This window comes from Vipera berus (genome assembly GCF_964194415.1).
Source record: "Vipera berus genome assembly, chromosome: Z".
Taxonomy (NCBI): domain Eukaryota; kingdom Metazoa; phylum Chordata; class Lepidosauria; order Squamata; family Viperidae; genus Vipera; species Vipera berus.
Genome location: NC_138205.1, coordinates 18,537,682 through 18,556,411, shown reverse-complemented (window position 1 = coordinate 18,556,411; position 18,730 = coordinate 18,537,682). Strand labels below are relative to the sequence as shown.

Sequence of the window (18,730 nt, the reverse complement as noted above, 5' to 3'; positions counted from 1 at the left end):
TCAAACTGTCGAGTCATTGGCTTCGGGGCTGCCAAACTGCGGCCCTCTTTCAAGCCTCCGGATCCTCAGGGTGTTTTCCTTTTTCCAGCGAGGTGATTGCATCACACCTCGCCTCCAAAGATGCCCCCTCCGCTTCTCCCAGCCTCTCCAGGGCTGGAAACGGCAGAATATCGCCGCAGGAGGCCTGAAAAACAGCAAGAGGCTCGGCCATCTATCGCCTCTCCTCCCAAGGCAGTGCCATCTCGGACTCCAGCTTAAAAAAAAAAAAACCTTCGCCTTTAACTCCCAGAATTCCTGAGCCAGCATGACTCAGCATGGAAACCTCTCCCTTCCCCTCAGCATGGCTGGCTGAGGAATTCTGGGAGTTGAAGTCCACGAGTTGTAAAAGAGCCAAGGTTGCCTACCCCTGGGCTGGACCAAGGAATTCAAGACCTGAATGAATAACTGAGGATTCCTTAAGACTTGGGGCCTCCAAACCTGGAGACTTTTAAGACTTGTGGACTTCAATTCCCAGAATTCCTCAGCCAGCCATGCTGGCTGGGGAATTCTGGGAGTTGAAATCCACAAGTCTTAAAAGTCGCCAGGTTTGGAGACCCCTGCCTTAAGAGAAGAAACAAGCCCAAAATTCTGGTTTGAAATAGATACATCAGATTCTTAACTTGGTAATAAAGTGGCAACTTTTCGTTTTCTTCTCTCTCTCTCTAGGAATTACAGGAGAAGCAGTGCTGTGGGCATGAAACTTTGGGTGCCAACCTGAGAACAAACAGAATTGGTTGGGTTTCAAGGCAAGAGCAGGAGTACTTCCAGTCAGCTAGCTATGGGCTCTGATTTTTTTTGTCTCCAAAGCAGGTGGTGTAAGCATCAGAAAACCCTTTTATCACATGAAAGCTTTTAGAGATTACCAAGGAATAGCCACTTGGCACATCCTCAGATGTTCCAGAGCACTGACTAAACACGGCGGTAGGATTTCAGGCTGAACTATACCTCAGGTGAAAGGAGCCAGGACTGCAGTCTTCTCAAAGCAGCCATTCCCGGAAACATCTCTCTTAAAACATGCTTCCAGACACCTGCCTGTTGAGATGAAGACTACCACCAACCAACCGCCCAATCTTCAGAAAGGCCTGAAAATCTTTTATATTTGGCAGAATGCATGAGTCCTGGCAGTTCCTGGTTGCTTAGTTAGCTAGATAAGATCTGTGGATGAATTTTGTCATTTTTATTGCACTGTAAACTGCTTCAAGTCCCTCTGGGCACTGTAAAAAATATTGTTTGTATAAACAAACAAAGGGGGAAATAATGAAGGAATTACCCTAGTACAGGGGTCCCTAACCTTGGCAACTTTAAGACCTGTGGACTTCTGGAAGTTGAAGTCCACAGGTCTTAAAGTTGCCACGGTTGAGGACCCCTGCCCTAGTATATATATATAAGCAGCTGCTTAAAATAGGATTTAGAAGCAAACAGTCCTGGGGTCATTAGCAAGCAACCTCTCAAGCAGGGCTGCCCAATATGCCGTTTACATAAATACAAACACAGCATAAAGGACTACCGAGAACCTCAAGGCTGCCCCAGTGTCTTGCCAGAAGCCCTCTCCCACTTCTGACAGTCCAGCGTCTTTGCGAGACGAGGCGATCTGTTCCTCTTATGCCATCACCAAGCCCTGGCCAATGTAAACTCCAAAATGGAAGAGCTAATGCTCGTGGTGTCAAGAAGAGCTGGCCAGACTCACAATCAGCACAGGCTTTCAAAATGCCGTCAGGGCGGAGGGAGAAGCAAGTCCTGGAAAGCTGCCTCCATGCATCGCCACGTTTTTCAGGAAGTTTCAGGAAAAATGGTGTCTGCTGCTCATTTCCCAGGCTCTCCCTTCTGGAAGAACTTCACCTTGGGTTGATGGGATTCCCTTGTCTGCTTCGCACAGATATTACAGCCCAGCTCTATAATTCACTATGATCTGGATATCTCTAGAATTCACTATGATCTGGATATCCTGTCACCAGAGCGGGCAATCTTCCTGCCCGCCCCATCAAGAGTTACATTCCTTCAAAAGTAATGATGGAGAATGCCAATGGCAAGCAGAAGACGGGACCAACATGCTTCCCTCTTTGTCCTTCCCCCTCCCCAGTTGTGTTATCTGTAACAAGCTGTTTTCTCTCCTTTCCCTCTACCTTCTTCCAGAGAAGGGACAAACTGCTTTGGGCTTTAGAACTCAAACTCAGGGTCCTTGCAGCCCAAGGCCAACCACCCTACTGAAGTACTACTTGACCCCAGCAGCTTATAATCTTAGCAGCCCTCTTCATTTCCTCCCTTGGGTGTCTTTAAGCTGTTAAACCATTTTCTCTTCCCAAATGCTAGCATTCTTATAATGCACAGATAAAGTAAAACGCAGCTCCCCACAGTGCGCAGAGAGGAAACTGCAGCCTTATCAACAGCCCCGCATCCTGTTTCACACAGTAGCCAGGAGATGCTTGCAGAATCTTCCCAGAGTGGCATTATCAGTATTTTCCTTTAATCTTATGCACACCAAAGGGATGAACAGCCAAGAGAACAGCAGGCTGTGGTTCCGGTGAAAAAGCCTCTCTCCATTCCACTCAGTCGCGGGACCGACTCGGCCACCCACACCTTGGTTGAAGATTAAGAATTTTAAGCCCCACTTTGGGCTTCCTGGAGGCAACCACACAAAAGGCACACCCCTCTTGGCTCCTTCGTCATTCATTTAGCTGGGACACTCACAGCAGCCATTTGTCCCTTCTGGGGCACCAGAATGATCCCTGTTTTACGCAAGCGTCGTCTCCACGTGGAAGGCCCCAGAGGGTTTGGGATAGGCAGCAGAGGCAAAGTGAAGGCAAACTGTGGCTGGAGCGAGCAGGTGGAATGAGAAAGCAAGGAGGAAGAAGGAGATGCATTTCACAATGGATGGAAGACACAGGAACAAATGTCAAAACAGGGAAGAGGGGGGGAAAAAACAGAAAGTTCAAGGTATTTTATACAGCGCAGATAAGAGATGACATGCAACAGGATGGGGAACAGAGGCAGAGGACCAACAGGAACGGAAAGGCCTCTTTGCAAATGTAGTCCCTAAGACTTGCTTGTGGCAGCATCCCAAGCAGGGGGAAAGTCGGAAGGAAGCAAAAAAGGGCTAATCAAGCATGCTAGATGAAGGCACGTTTAAAAAAAAAGTGCATTAAGTTGAATTCATCACACGCTTTGTGCAAAAAGAGCAAGCAACCACGGAGAACTGATGGAGGGCTGGAAGAAAAGAAAAGGGTGACATTTCTAAGGGGAAGATTATTTCCTATTTAGAGGTGGGCTAGACCAAGTGCAGGACTACTAAGGTCTCTATTTCCTACGTCTTCTGTGAAATTAAGAGTTCAGGGGCTCCTTTTGCAAAGAAAAACTTTGTGGAAAACTTTGCTGAGTATTTGAAAGTTATAAAGGTAAAGGTTCCCCCGCACATGCGTGCTAGTTGTTTCCAACTCTAGGGGCCGGTGCTCATCTCCGTTTCAAAGCCAAAGAGCCAGCGCTTGTCCGAGGACGTCTCCGTGGTCATGTGGCCGGCATGACTAGACGCCAAAGGCGCCCGGAACGCTGTTACCTTCCCACCGTAGTGGTCCCTATTTTTCTACTTGCATTTTTTACGTGCTTTCGAACTGCTAGGTGGGCAGAAGCTGGGACGAGGAACAGGTGCTCACTCTGTTATGCAGCACTCGGGATTCGACCCACCAAACTGCCGACCTTCTGATCGACAAGCTCAGCATCCTAACCCACTGAGCCACCGCGTCCCTTCTTGAAAGTTATACAACTCATCAAACATAACCAGCCAAGGCACAGTATTTAGGCCCTGCTAGCCTCAGCCGTGCTACTTACCTCCTTGAGGAAAGTTTTTTCTGGACAGAAATGTTGCCAATGAAATTCCTCTACAGCAGGCATGTCCAACACGCAGCCAGCGGGCCGAATGCGGCCTGCGCAGGCCACACCCACCCCAGCTCCCACAAGGGCAAAAAAGCATCCCGATACATCACAGTACAGATGCGACTGGGCTTAACACCCCTGCTCTACAGATAGTTCTTAATTTACTACCAATTGCTTAGCTACCATTCAAAATTATGCAGGACCCTGAGAAAGGGACTTAAAGCCCAGATTCAAAATTCTGACCTCCGCCCCCGCTTCCATGGTTACATGACTAGATTTTGGATGCTTGACAACTGGCCCACATTTACGGCCATTTGCAGTGTCACGTCTCCTTGAATCATGACATTTTTGCCGGAAACTGCAAAAAAAACCCCTTCCCTTTTCCAGCAAATACCCCACAGAGAACAATGGGTTTGCTTAATGACCACAGAGTTTGCTTTACAAGTGCCACGTTCGCTTTATGACCACCCCAAAAGAAAGGTAATAAAATCAGGTGTGATCACGTGGTAATCTGCTTTAGAACCATCACAACATACGACTCTAAATTGCAGGCTCCATTGTGATCATAAGTCGAGGACTACTGTACTTGTACTCTGAAATGGTACAGTCCAGGGTCTATGGAGATTCCCAGTCATCCAGGTCACGGTTGTCCCACAGGTGCTTTTTCAAGAGGCAACTGGACTTTCTTGTTTTTCTTTGAAGACATTTCGCTTCTCATCCAAGGAGCTTCTTCAGCTCTGACTGGATGGTGGGGAATGGAAGGATTTATATTCCTTGCAGACAACTGGTCATTTGCATTCTTTTGGAGAGTCACTGAGGCCACTTGGAGCTGAAGCTTCTTCTCATCCAGTCAAAGCTGAAGAAGCCTCTTGGATAAGAAGCGAAACGTCTTCAAAGAAAAACAAGGAAGTCCAGTTGCCTCCTGAAAAAACACCTTTGTCACAGTCCAGTATTATTCTGCTGTAATATGCAGCCTGTGCTCAGGGGGACATGAATACTAGCCACCTGTAATCCCCATATTAAGTGGCATGAATGAACTGGGATGGCAAAGGGACTGGAACCCTTGCAGGGTTTGTCACCCTCTTATCTTGGGCTCTAGTAAAACCGTTGGATTTCAGCTACATCACAGCATCTGCGATGATCCTGCCCGGAACCACAACTGGAGAAGGAAATTGAGAGACAGTGGAGAGAGGAAGTTCAAAAACACCTGACTTCCTTGGCCACCACAAAGTCTTGCCTTACCTTTGGGCCAAGAGGACATGGAGAGAGAGGCCTAATGGGAGTCACGGACACTCCGTTCACTGCACTGCTGTCTGCTGGTGGAGCAGCCTTCACTTCTGCAAGAGATGGGGGGAAGCAATTAGCAACCAGCCCATTGTGACCTCTTAAGATCAGAACCAGGGCCTTGGCTGCTGCATTCCCCCCCCCTCCCCCTCACCATTGGACTCTGGCGTTTCATCCCCCTCCGAAGCCGAACTGGTCTCCTCTTCGCCCACAGCAATGGTACCCAAGGTCTTCCGCTCCTTTGACTGGTCTTGGACCGAGATTTTTTCTTTGCTGCTCATGCGACACACGGAGCTCCTAGAAGAATCCAAGCAAGAGAGAGACAGGAGAAGAAGCTGGTAAGATCTCGCTCGCTTACCCTACCGCAGATCTATATCACATATTATGTACGTACGGGTGATCCTCGACTTACAACGATCATTTGGTGACCATTTAAAGTTCCAGTGGCATTGGGAAAAAAAGTGATTTCTGACTTTTCTGATTTTTCACACTTATGACCATTTCGGCATCCTCACGGTCACGTGACCAAAACTTGGATGCTTGGCAACTGAGCCACTGACTCATATTTACGATTGTCCCGGGGTCACGTGATCAACGTTTGCGACCTTCTCATAAGAAAAGTCAATGGGGACGCCAGATTCGCTTAACAGCCGCGTCACTAACTTAACAGCTCCAGTTATTCATTTAACAACTGTGGCAAGAAAGGTTGTAACATAGGACATTTTCTTAACAAATGTTTGGCTTAGCAACAGAAATTTTGGGTCCAGTTACAGTCATAAGTTGAGGACTACCTGTATTTAGCCCAAACTAAAGAACATGGTAAGATGATAACTCCAAGCCACCCCTAGTTCTATCTCTTCCATTTTCATAGTTTTCACTGGGTTCAAGTTACAACTTGGAGACATAGGTAACACTTTGTGGCTTCCTAGTGCTTGGCCGGCATGTTCTACTACAATGATTTAGGCCTGGAATAACTTAGTGACTACCCTAGAGAAGGAATGATTATTTGTTTACTTATTTGTTTAAATATATTAGCTGCCCAACTCCAATTGCTACGATATGAATTTCTGTCCTTGAGTTAATGTACTTTTTTTTTATTTTCTAATATGGATTTCAGGCTATTTAAGAAGCTGCCAACCAGTCTAGATCCAAGAACATAAAAGGTGGTCCTCATTTAACAACCACTCAATTCATCCAGTGACTGTTCAAACTTGTGACGGAGCGAGTGATAGCTGTGGCTGATCCTCCTACTTTGACAGTCACAGCACTCCTGCGGTTATGTGCTTGCAATCTGGGTGTCCTCACCCAGCTTGCAGTTTCAACATTGAAGCATGCCATAGTCGTGTGATCACCGTTTGCAAGCTTGACAGCTTTCCAGAAGCAAAGTCAATGGGGAAGCCAGCAGGAAGTCATAAATGGCGACCACACGATACCCTTGCTCTGTTAACCGACAGTGATTCAGACAGCATCCAGAAATGCTGGAATTTCCATTGCTAAGTCAGGTGTGGCATGACATTGCTTAGTAACAAAAATCCCAGTCCCAAATTGCTGTCAGTAATCAATGACTAGTTGTATTCATGTGTGCTCAATGCTGAAAATGCGACGTATTTCAAGAACAGTAACATCACATATGTTAACTCCAATTGTGATGGTGAGGAAGAACTTGCATGCCTTATATCAGGGGTAGGCAACCTTGGCTCTTTTATGGCTGGCTCAGGAATTCTGGGAGTTGAAGTCCATGAGTCATAAAAGAGCCAAGGTTGCCTATCCCTGCCTTATACCAATGTTTCTCAACTTTGGCAACTATAAGCGGTGTGAACTTCAATTCCCAGCATTGCTGTCTGGAGATTTCTGGGAGTTGAAGTCCACACAGCTTAAAGCTGACAAGGTTGAGAAAAACTGTCTTACGCTCTACAATGTTTCCTACGGCAGAAGCCATTTTGGAGAAAATGGCACCCTAGTCCAGGTTTGAACATTCATAAACTGGCCAACAATCTGCTTACAAATCCCAAACCCCTCTACGATGTCCCAGCATGTGCCCAACGAAGTCCGACTCCGAGCACGACAGCAGACGGTTTTTGCTAGGAGATGTTCTTTCCGGATAACAAGACATTTGTAATTTGCACAGGCTCAACATATAACCACAAACAGAAAGACCAATCTGACAGTTGCAATTTCAAACCATAAACATTTCTGCGGCAAACGCTTGTCAAACTTGCTGTACATCAAATAAAGATTCCTCCCTCCAAACTTGTCTTGCCACTTTTTGCTGGAGGTGTGATGGCGTGGATTTCACATATCTGATTCCAGGGGTTAAAAAAAACACACCTAGATTAAAACCTTAAATTACAAATGTCTGAAAGCAAAGGCTGAGGGAGTTAAGTGGAACTGAAGACTTGGTATTTTCCATAACAGTACAGTATCTAATAATACTCTAGCGCTGACCTCCGATGTTTGCTTGTGTACGAGGGGGCCTGTTCCAAACTGGTGTCAATCACAGCCTGCCGATGGGCTTCCTTTTTGCTGCGCAACTGAAGGATAAAAACGGGAGAGAAGCAAATCAAAACTTTTATTCCACTTAATGCAATGCAGCCTTCATCGTTTTTTGTTTGGGTGGAATGTGACAAAATCTGCTCCTCTGTATGTGAAATACCAAAGGGGCAAACAACCTTTTCAGCAGCTACTGCTCTCTTGGACTGGTCAAGACCAAGGACAGTAGCAAATTATTGTGATTCACACCAAAAAGGCAATAGGAATCAAGCTGAAACGGTGACAGCTAAGTTTAGAGAAGTGCTCACCTCTTTGAAAAGATAGGTCCGTTAAGTAGCATTTCAGCGCAGTGCAAAAGACTATCTGCCCTCTGCAGTATGATAATTGGAAGCAGAGAAGTCCTATGAGCAACATCTAGAAAGATGTGCCAGATCTCAACCAACCACTAACTTCCCTAACTAGTATCCTCTTCCAGATGTGTTGGAAAACAGCCAGCACGGCCCTTGTGCTTTGGTGTTGTAGGGTTGTAATGTATGATCCTGCAAACCTCTCGGCCCAACTCCCCTGGTTGTTGTGGGGAAAAGAGGAAGAAGAAAAAGGAATATGTTCCCTATCTTATTTATAGAAATAATAAAGGCAGGGTTTTTTTAAAAAAAAATACTGCTTTTTTTAGTGAGCCATGGTGGCACAGTGGTTAGAATGCTGTATTGCAGACTAACCCTGGCCCACTGCCAGGAGTTCGATCCTAACCAGCTCGAGGTTGACTCCATTTTGCCTTCCGTCCTTCCAAGTTTGGTAAAATGAGGAGCCGGATTGTTGGGGGCAAAATGCTGACTCTGTAAACCACGCAGAGGACTGCAGAGCTGTATATAAGTCTAACTGCTATTGCTAATACTATTTTTCATAAGATGGCGGCCACTGGAGGAATATCAATCTGGGCCATCCCCAGAGGCTTTGACTTGCAGTACCTCTGTGCTATAAGTTAACTGTAGAAGGCCCCAAGTCAGTCCTTAATCTTCAGCCCATGACTCCTATGGGCGGGGAAGGAGCAAAAGAAAACAGGGGAAACTCACCCACCCACCCCATTCCACTGGTTTCTCATCACATTCTCCCCTCCCTTTCCCCCCCCTCCCCGCCCCCCCCAGTCAGATGCATTTTTTTTGCAGCTAAAAAAAAGGGCTGCAAATGCTTTGGCTTTTATAGCTCAGAAGGTGGGCCAGGCCCTTGAACTCTGGGTCCCTTTCAGATGCAGCTTCACCCCCTCCACACACCTCTTCCCCTCCTGTCTTTGATTGGGCCAGGCTGCTCCTTCAACTGGTTCTCACAGGGAAAACTTCCAAGTCGAATTAGGAAAAGGAAGAAGGCAAAGAAAGTGCCTTTCGGCTTTGCAAAAGGACTTGCGAGGGCTGATCTGGTTCCAATCCACAGCTGGGAAGGGCAGAAAGCTGACAGGCAAGAGGGAGGCCCATCCTGCTTGCATTCCCTGGGGAACCAGCCCTTTTCTCTCTCTTTCTCTCTCTCTCTCTCTTCCCTCCTCTTCCCCCCCACCCCGTCCCCCCCCACCCTACCAGTGAAGCTTTTTGCCTGAAACAGATGAAGAGGGAGGCTGACTGGCTTCCCCAGATCAGCCGCCTCTTAAGAGGCCCACCCTGCAGTTTCAGAAACGCAACCCTCAGGCTGGCAAAACTCAAGTTGACAGGCATGCTGGCCTCCCTCTGTGACCTTCTGCCCTGAGGGTCATCCGTATTTCTTTAGCCTTCCAGCTCGCCCCACTTCTTGAGGGCCAGGCAAAAAGACAATGGAAGAAAGACGAGTTCGGGTGGGCGTCTCCTTATGTGTCAATTAAATAACAAATGCATCCCAATGCTTAAAAAAAAACAACATTCACCCACATCAACCAAATGTCCAAAACTGTTACATAAAGCAAATGCAGGTTTTCTGGTTGCCTGATCTGTGCAATAGACACACACACACACACAAACACACAAAGAACAAATTAGCATTTCTTAGTAATGGATTATGGTATATTTAGGACAAAGTACACATTGGCATAGGCAAGCTTACGCAGCTGGCCTTTAAAAAAAATAAGATTAAAGTCTCAGCAATATATGATTGTAAAATTTAACTAAAGCATGATTTTTTTAAAAAAACACCAAGCTGTGGTAGTTAAGGCAACTCTGATATATCAATGCGCAGGCAAATGCACAAATTTTACATTAGAGCTTAAAACCCATCAGGCAAGGCACCAACTGAAAATGTTTTACAATCACAGGACACCACAAAAAGAACTTATTCTATTCAAACAATTTTGGTATAAAATCAATCTGTTAGCCACATCTGACCTGATCTTCTCCATCCCCCTCAAGGGTTTATCATCTTATATATATTTTCAGGGCCAAAGGCCTTTGAAGGGAGCTTACATAAAAAACATAAAAATCACATCTTTAAGGAATCTCTATAATTAGATCATTATTAGGATAAATTTTATCAGCAAGCATGTAACTGTGTAAGAAATCTGAAATGAACGACTGCAAAGAAAGGCAGCTAAAACAATGTGGAATAAATAAGTCCTTTAAAACTGAATTCTGCCATCGAGGGGCTGAAAAAAGTTAGTTCTGATTCAAAATGCATTTATTGGTTTTGCAACTATTATAAGCCCTGCATCCTTAAGGGCTCCTGATAGTTAACAATGAGCATAAAAGATCCAAAAGAAACACAATGTGCACAAATACAACAATAGAAGCTGGAGCAATTAAATAAATAAATGAATAAACCACCACAGATCAAGCATGGCTGGATGGAGAATTCTGGGAATTGAAGTCCACCCATCTTAAAAGTTGCCAAGTTTAGGAAACGTTGGACTAAGCCATTCCACCAATTCTCCAAGTGCGGTCTAAAAAAGCTGTTTTAACACATTTTTGGAATATTATTAGGATGGGAGCTAATCTAACTTCTGGAGTGGAATGACATCACTGGGAAAAAAAACAAAAACCCAGCTGTCTCCTCATATTACAATTACGTAATTACTAGCAGATTCTCTAGAAATACACATACCAAATGGGATCATTTCTGGTTGGAAAAGACAGTCCCATCAGCCAAGTTGTCAAGCTGTTAGAAGCCAACGCAGCAACAAGCTTACATGACTATGGCACTTCTTACCTGCCGGCAAAGGGCAGTTTCCAAGTGGTCTTCAAAGGCAAATCTTGTGCAAATCACAGTGTAGTAGACTGGATGTGTAAAAAGAGTGCAATTTATCTTTACCAGCTCCTCCCAGTACAGGTAGGGATGTAACCGGCACAAGCTGGGCAAAACTCCCTGGTTATGTCCTTCCTCTGTCAATGGATCAATAGCAGTGGGGACATAAGAGACCCCCATTCCCCCCCCCCAAAAGTTATGGGGCTTCATGAATCTAGAATTAACCAGTGGAATTGAAAAACAGCCTCTCTGATCCACACTGATAGGAGAAGTCTCCCAGCAGTTTCACCTATTTCGTTTCTTAACACGCGGCTAAATTTTGTTACACCGTCTGTAAAACCAAGACATGCTCTGTGACTGCCTCAACGGCCTAATTTTAATCTCACGTTGTTGATATATTATTTGAAATGGAAACTCTTTAATTGTTTTCTTCGCTCAGAGACTTCCGGTCAGTGATTGTAAGAAAAGAGAAGCTTGGGGGGGGGGGGGGAAGAAGAGCTGGGATCATCCCACGGGGAGAATCTTCTCAACTCGGCCCCCAAACCACCCTTTTTGCAAGATCTCCTGCAGAGGTCTTCTCTCCTAAAAAAAAGTCTTCCAAACCCTGAAGAATCCCACACAGAAAGGGGCCTAAGCACCAGATCTTCAGATGTTAGAAACTTTCTGTACCAATGCAAAAGTCTATCACAATGCTCTTCTGTATCCACAACAAAAAATGGAATTGGCAAAAAAGAAAAGAAAAACAAAAGCTTCCAACAACCCATCACTCACATCATTCTGTTTATGCTGCAGCTCTTCCAGCAGTGACAAAGTACCTTCATCTGCGAGATCGAAGGGACGCTGGCCCTGTGGGAGAAAAGAAAGAAAATCGGGGGGGGGGAGAAGAAGAGGCGTCACAGCAGAATTGCCTCAAAACTCTACCAGCCAGCAAAAAGAAGATAAAAAATAAAATGGGCATTGTTCTCCTTCTCCTTTGAATTGTTAACAGAAATATAGCCTGACTAAACCAAGTACAGGAAAAAAGATCAAGTGACATGAGGAAAGCTGTACCAAAGACTGGTCTAATTTTCAGAGTGCTCCTATCTGCTAGCTTACAGCCATTGTAGTTGTCAGTAAAGAAACAAGTCAGTTTAGTTTAGGACAGGGGTAGACAACCTTGGCTCTTTTATGACTTGCGGACTTCAACTCCCAGAATTCCTGAGCCAGCCGTGCTGAGGGGAAAGGGAGAAGTTTCCAAGCTGAGCCATGCTGCCTCAGGAATTCTGGGAGTTGAAGTCCACGAGTCATAAAAGAGCCAAGGTTGTCTACCCCTGGTTTAGGGGGACTTGGTGTGTGTGTGTGTGTGTGTGTGTGTGTGTGTGTGTTTGTAGAGAGTGAAGTTTGGGATGTTGGGTGGGAATTTCTAAAGGATGAAATGCATGCCTTTACAGCCCTTGTTTTGATCCTTCAGCTTTTCTGTAAATGGAAAAAACTCCCCACAGGGATGTTCTTGCCTTTGAGAAAAAAAATGGAGTCCAGAGTTCAGCCTGAAACTTAGAGGTTTAAAAAGAGAGAGAGAGAAAGAGAAAGCATGAGCAAGAGAGAGAAGGTAAATGTGTGGCCTCTCTAGGACATTCTCCTTTGCCAGACTCCATTATTACTCTACTTCAATCCGGTGCAGTTGGTCTCTAATGAATTTCTGCCAGAGAGGTGAGCATATATGCTCAATTTCAGATTTTTCCATCCCACATCTCCCTGATCCTTTCGATATTTTCTGCTCTGTGCAACTTTCAGTTGATCAATCAGGCAGAAATGAGGTCATCCATTTCCTTTAGAAAAAGCCAAAAGAAGGCGGGCCAGGGAGGGGCCGTGGATGCAAAGCACGTTTTCTGTCCAGAGGCCCTGCAACTGGCAATGATTGATTCCCCTCCACTGGTCCCATTGGAAGGACTTTTTTTTTAAACAAAACAAAACAGGGAAGAGAAGTGGGATAGCGACTATGTTCCACCCCCAACCCCCACCATGCTGCCAGGAGTGTGGGAGTTTTGCGGAGGTTTTGTGTGAGCACACTTCATGCTTACTGATGCAACTGGCCTGCCGGAAGCCTAAAGAACCATCCCAATGAGGCAGGAGTGCCCTATGGTCATAATTAACAGAATGTCAGAGTTGGAAGGGACTTCGGAGGTCTTCTAGTCCAACCCACTGCTCAAGCAGGAAACCCTGTACCATCTCAGACAAGAGCCTTGGTGGAGCAGCGGGCTAATGCCTCCTTAAGTAACACCAGCTGCAAGCAATTAGTGCAGGTTCAAGTCCCACCAGGCTCAAGGTTGACTCAGCCTTCCATCCTTCCGAGGTAGGTAAAATGAGGACCCAGATTGTTGGGGGCAATTAAGCTGACTTTGTAATAATGCCACTTGGGGGGGGCGCGAAAGCCCTAATAAGCAGGCATATAAATAGAATGAAGGCTACTGCTAAGCTTGTAAGCCGCCCTGAGTCTTCGGAGAAGGGCGGGATATAAATGGAATTAAAATAAAAATAAAATAAATAAATGGTTGTCCAATCTCTTCTTAAAATCCTCCAGTATTGGAGCACCCACCACTTCTGTAGGCAAGTCGTTCCACTGGATACATATCTCGGATATATAATCAACAAGTAGCAAGAAACAGTTGGGAAGGGATATGCCTCTTCTGCAATGAACACCCAACGTACTGTACCTACCAGAACGATTAAAACAGTTGCTTCCGCTGTACTCCAGTTCATATGGATGTAATAATTAACTGACTGATCTTTTTTTTTAATGAGCTGGTCATGTTTCTGTGTTATTTCTTTCTTTAGCAAATTTAAATGGCTCCCCAACTCACAGATGATGGCTCCAGGTGGCTTCCAATTATTAAAAATCTACAACATTGCCTCCCTCCCTCTTTTTTGTTTGCTTCCTTAAGGTATTTAGTAAGCCTTGTTAAATATAGCATGATGTTAAAACAAATGGAGCGGCCATCTAATTTTCTCCTCCCCTAGTAATGTTTTCCCTACCTGACAACAGATAAATTTTGAGAAGGGGAGCTTGCCTTATACTAAAGCACAGATCTATCTAACCCAGGGACCTTCAAACTTGGCCCTTTGATGACTTGCGGACTTCAACTCCCAGAATTCCTCAGTCAAGCACGCTGGCTGAGGAATTCTGGGCGTTGAAGTCCACCAGTCATCAAAGGGCCAAGTTTGAAGAGCCCTGATCTAACCCCACATGGCTCTTTATTCCAGCTGGCAGTATCTTTTGCTGCCTGATCTCAGATAGAAAAAGTTTGATGGCCACCTGGAGTCAATCAAATCTAATACCCTGCTCCATGCAGAAATCCAAGTTAAAACATTCCAGACAGAGACTTCACCTGAACAAGCATCTGCCGTGAACGTGAGCTCCCCATTCGTCGTCTCTTGTGGCTAGGAGTTTCTCTCCAATGGGAGATGCAATTTTTCCATACCCCGCTATCTGCCCCTCAGCCAGCTTCTCTTACCACATTGTTGAGAGCCTCCATGTCGCAGAAGTGCTCAGCCAAAAGCCGGCAGGCCTCCTCCACTCCCCAGTGAGCGGCTGCATGTAGGGGTGCCCAGCCATCTTTGTCCTGCACATTGGTGTCATAGCCAGCTTGCAAGAGCAGCCTGCAACAGAGCAAAGCAAGGCAGGGTTAAGGGTTCTGGGGCTCCCTTGTTCCTGGAAGAACAGAACTGGGTTGTGGCAGAACACACGGGGCACATCAGAGGCAAACTGGACAGAGAGGATTCTACAAATAAAAGGACCAAAGGAAACCAGAATTCAGGTTTCCAAGTTACCCACAACTGTCAGGGGCAGATCCCAATGGAGAAACATCCACATTTTTGAGCTGAGGTAGGATTTTTTTTTTGAACAAGAAGTGTGGTTAGTGAAGGAAAAGCCAGGTAGGGGTGGGAGTTAAGACCCCAGGTGGTTCGCTAACAAAAAAAAGTGTAAAGTGAGGAGTGGGATTTATTGGAACTCCTTTCCCCACCTTTCTTTTTCCTTTTCAAAAGAGAAACCCCAGGTTCCAATACTTCCATGTCGGAAGCACCAAAGTGCTTCCATAGTGAAAGGATTTGCCGCTGACATCAGCGTTGCCTGGGAAACAGACCGTTGGGGGCTCTTTCACATCCCCATGAAGTTGCCCACTGAAGTGGCACCCACTGATCTACTTGCAGTTGCCCACTTTTGAACTGCTGGGTCAGCAGTAACTACAGCAGAGTTCCCCAACCTTTCCGGCTTGGCGGACCGGAAGGAAAGGGAGCAGCAGGAAATTGCACGCATGTGCAGCCTGAACGTGCATGCACAAATGGGCACATGCATGATGGTGGCGTTAGAGTGCACGCACATGTGCAAACAGGTCACGCTCACCTATGGCACACACACAGGTGCACATGCGCAAACGGGCTGCTGGCGCCCATGGGCCACTGGCGGCGGTGCTAGCGTCCCCGTGCATGTGGAAATGGGGTTGCTAGTGCCCGCGGAGCGGTGCTACCGTGAGTGGGGTGGGGCTCACCAGCTATTCCTGGGGCCCGGCGGCCAACAGGCTGCATCCCTGTGCTGGGCTGCGGACCATAGGTTGGGGACCCCTGAGCTAGAGCATGTGACGGGAGCTCACCCTGTCCCATACCAGCAACAGGTCTCGAACGCAAGGCTGCCGACAGTCAGCCCAGCGTTCTAATCTCATGAGCCACTCCTCAGAATCCCAGGTTAAAGAAAAAGAGCTGAGATCCAAGATCTCTTGACCCAAAGGTGCCTTTTTTCAGGGGGCAACTGGACTTCCTTGTTTTTCTTTGAAGACATTTTGCTTCTCATCCAAGAAGCTTCTTCAGCTCTGAGAGGATGGTGGGGAATGGAAGGATTTATATTCCTTGCAGACAGCTGGTCATTTGCATTTCTTTTTTAGAGAGCTGTTGAGGCCATTTGGAGATTTACCTGTGTCCTCAGGGTCACCTGAGTAGTGCAACTGGGTGTGGCGCTTTCTTGGCTCAGCACGCCCAGCTGTCTGCAAGGACTATAAATCCTTCCATTCCCCACCATCCAGTCAGAGCCGAAGAAGCTTCTTGGATGAGAAGCGAAACGTCTTCAAAGAAAAACAAGAAAGTCCAGTTGCCTGCTTGGGGGGGGGGGGGAAAGCACCTTTGGAACAACCAGCATCTGGATGACTGAGAACCTCCATAGACAAGATCTGATGATTTCCCTTTTTTTGCTTGAAGAAGGTGAGAGATGGCTAGGTGGGGACTGACCTCTGCTTGGCTTTCCTTTTTCCATAAGCCCTGCCTGGGCTTGGCTGAGTGGACGGGGTCAGAAAACCAGTCCTCCCCAAAATTCTGCTTGGGGATGGGGGGAAGAGAGGGCTAGGAGATCCAATGACTTGTGCTTTTGTCCCTCCAAACACAACTGGGGAAAAGCTGCCGTTTTCTTCTCCAAAAAGCAATTAACAATCCATACCGGTTAATGGTGAGGTGACCCAGAGGCAAGAGTTGCTCAGGAAACGGGAGACTCTCACCTCATGACCTCGACGTAGCCTTTAGCAGCAGCCACATGGAGGGCGGTGGCCCCAGTTTTGGGGTGAGGCTCATCAGATATTTTGCCAGCATTCAGCCAATGGCGAGCATCGCGAAGCATCAGCTCTTCTTCCTCCCGCTTGGCTACCTCTACATCTACCCCTGAAAGCAAAGGAAATGGTGACGTGAAGCGGCCGAAAAATTCTGAATGGATGTGCCCACACTATAGTGTAGAAAACTCACACGTAATACTTTTTTTTAAAAAAAATGAAATCATAGCAATCGGATCTTTGGAACTTTTCTTTCCATCTCAGGAAGAAAAGAAAAAAAAAAGCTGGAATCGCATCATAGGGCCAGCACGTATTTTGTGATCCGCACTTTTTATTACACATGCGTGCAACGCAACTCTTCATATTCTCTGGATTCAAATGCAAAATGGATGTCGCAGTCCACACATAAAGAATTCATGCTAATAATTTGGGGAAGTTATAACCAGCAGCAACAGCAATGCAGCTCTGAAGAGGGAAAACATTTACCAGACCTAAGTTTAGCCTATTTCTGTTGTCTCTATATATGTACTTTTATATACAGGAATGTGTATATAAAAGAATCCAACAGATCAATTTTTACAGCTAGGTAGTCTAAACAAAGCCACCATGGGTAGCCCTCGATTTACAACGGTTCATTTAGCGACTGTTCCAAGTTACAACGGTCCTGAAAAAAGTGACTTATGACTGTTTTTCACACTTACTACCGTTGCAGCATCCCCATGATCATGTGGTCAAAATTCAGAAACTTGGATTTATGAGGGTTGCAGTGTCCTGGGGTCATGGGATCCACTTGGCGATCTCCTGACAAGCAAACTCTATGGGGAAGCCAGATTCACTTAAAAACTGTGTTAACTAACTTAACACCTGCAGTGATTCGCTTAAGGACGCTGGCCAGAAAAATTGTAAAATGGGGCAAAACTCAATTAACAAATGTCTCACTTAGCAACAGAAAATTTGGGCTCCATAGTGGTCATAAGTTGAGGACTACCTGTAGTGTGTAGTTGCCCTCTTTCCATAGCCAATTAGCTGGAGAACCCGCTAATGGGTCATTAGATGAAGCAGAGCTGCATCTGTTGTGGCTCCATGTGTCTCTTACCTCGTTTCTCAATTTCTGCTCGCAGCAAGGCCTCCACGTTGTCAGCCTCAGCAATGTCCAGTGGCACGTCCCCATCACTATTCACCGCAGCAATGTTGGCACCGTGGTCCAAGAGGTATCTGGGCCAGACAGTTAAGCCCAGTCAGATCCATGGGCCACCCAGCCCCATATCAGGCCTACAATCTCTACAACTCAGCAGAAAAGGGCCATCTGGTTGTCATAACCAGCTTCCTGCAAAGCTTAATTCGGATAACCTAGTCTGCTGGGGTGTCAAATACAAAGTTCAAAGACTGTAAACTTTAAGACCTATACGCTGATGACTCGTCTCCTTAGGCAAAACTCCCCCTCTCATTCCACTGAAGATGAATGTCAAGAGGACACAGTCAAATTTTGCAAGTTTCCTTGCAACCTCCGACACTAAATGCAGCCAAGACTCTTCCTCTTTTAAAAAAAGATTGCCTAAGTTTACAGTCCTCCAAACACATCCAGCATCTTTCACTGAGCGTGAAATGTACCAGCTATGAACAGCAGACAGAGCATCTCTTGAAGTTTCTACAGCTGGAGAATCCAATGTAATAGTAAATGCCTGAACTAGCTCAGTGACCAAGTGGAGGGTGTGAAAGGACACACTGCACTCACCTGCATCAAGAAGGAACTGTAAGGCCGGCTGAGAATTCTGATGTTCTAGGACAGAGGTCCCCAACCCCCGGTCCGTGGACTGGTACCAGGCCGCTGCATGACAGCAACCAGGCCGCACAAACAAGCAAAGCCCCATCTGTGGGATGCAGGCAGCACACAAAACCACACACTCTCCGGTCCGTGGAAAAACCTTTCTCCACAGAACCGGTCCCTGGTGCCCAAAAGGTTGGGGACCTAGGAGCTTTAGGCAAAAAAATGCACAAATCCTCACCCAGCCCAAACTCACTGTGCAATTTCAATGTAGCCACAGGAGGCAGCGACGTGCAGCGGAGTCCAGCCTTCATTGTCTGCCTGGTTTATATCAGCTCCATTTTCCACCAGAAATTCAACCACTTCCATGTTTTCATCAATGCAGGCCTGGAAGAACCAGAAGCTTCATTATCAAACAAATCCAACCCAAACTTTGTCTCATTTGTACAAAAGTCTTCACCTGCCTTAGGAGAAAAGCCAATTCCAAGTTCCCCTCATCAAATTCATCACCCTCCATTCCTTC

The 18,730-nt window shown here is 46.2% G+C and overlaps 1 protein-coding gene across 4 annotated transcripts in view; it reads right to left on the bottom strand.

Annotated features, from left to right (window-relative positions):
• The window catches only part of LOC308677579 (protein phosphatase 1 regulatory subunit 12C-like), a 54,106-nt gene that overhangs the window by 19,889 nt on the left and 15,487 nt on the right, over positions 1 to 18,730 (bottom strand). For all 4 annotated transcript variants that reach the window (XM_081344115.1, XM_081344117.1, XM_081344116.1 and 1 more), the window contains exons 2-9: positions 18,464 to 18,594; positions 17,539 to 17,657; positions 16,395 to 16,554; positions 14,367 to 14,511; positions 11,647 to 11,721; positions 7,636 to 7,721; positions 5,345 to 5,487; positions 5,149 to 5,243 (exon numbers count right to left, since the gene is read on the bottom strand). In XM_081344115.1, the coding sequence (XP_081200241.1) occupies positions 5,149 to 5,243; positions 5,345 to 5,487; positions 7,636 to 7,721; positions 11,647 to 11,721; positions 14,367 to 14,511; positions 16,395 to 16,554; positions 17,539 to 17,657; positions 18,464 to 18,594 (954 nt within the window). The remainder of the gene's footprint in view (positions 1 to 5,148; positions 5,244 to 5,344; positions 5,488 to 7,635; positions 7,722 to 11,646; positions 11,722 to 14,366; positions 14,512 to 16,394; positions 16,555 to 17,538; positions 17,658 to 18,463; positions 18,595 to 18,730) is intronic.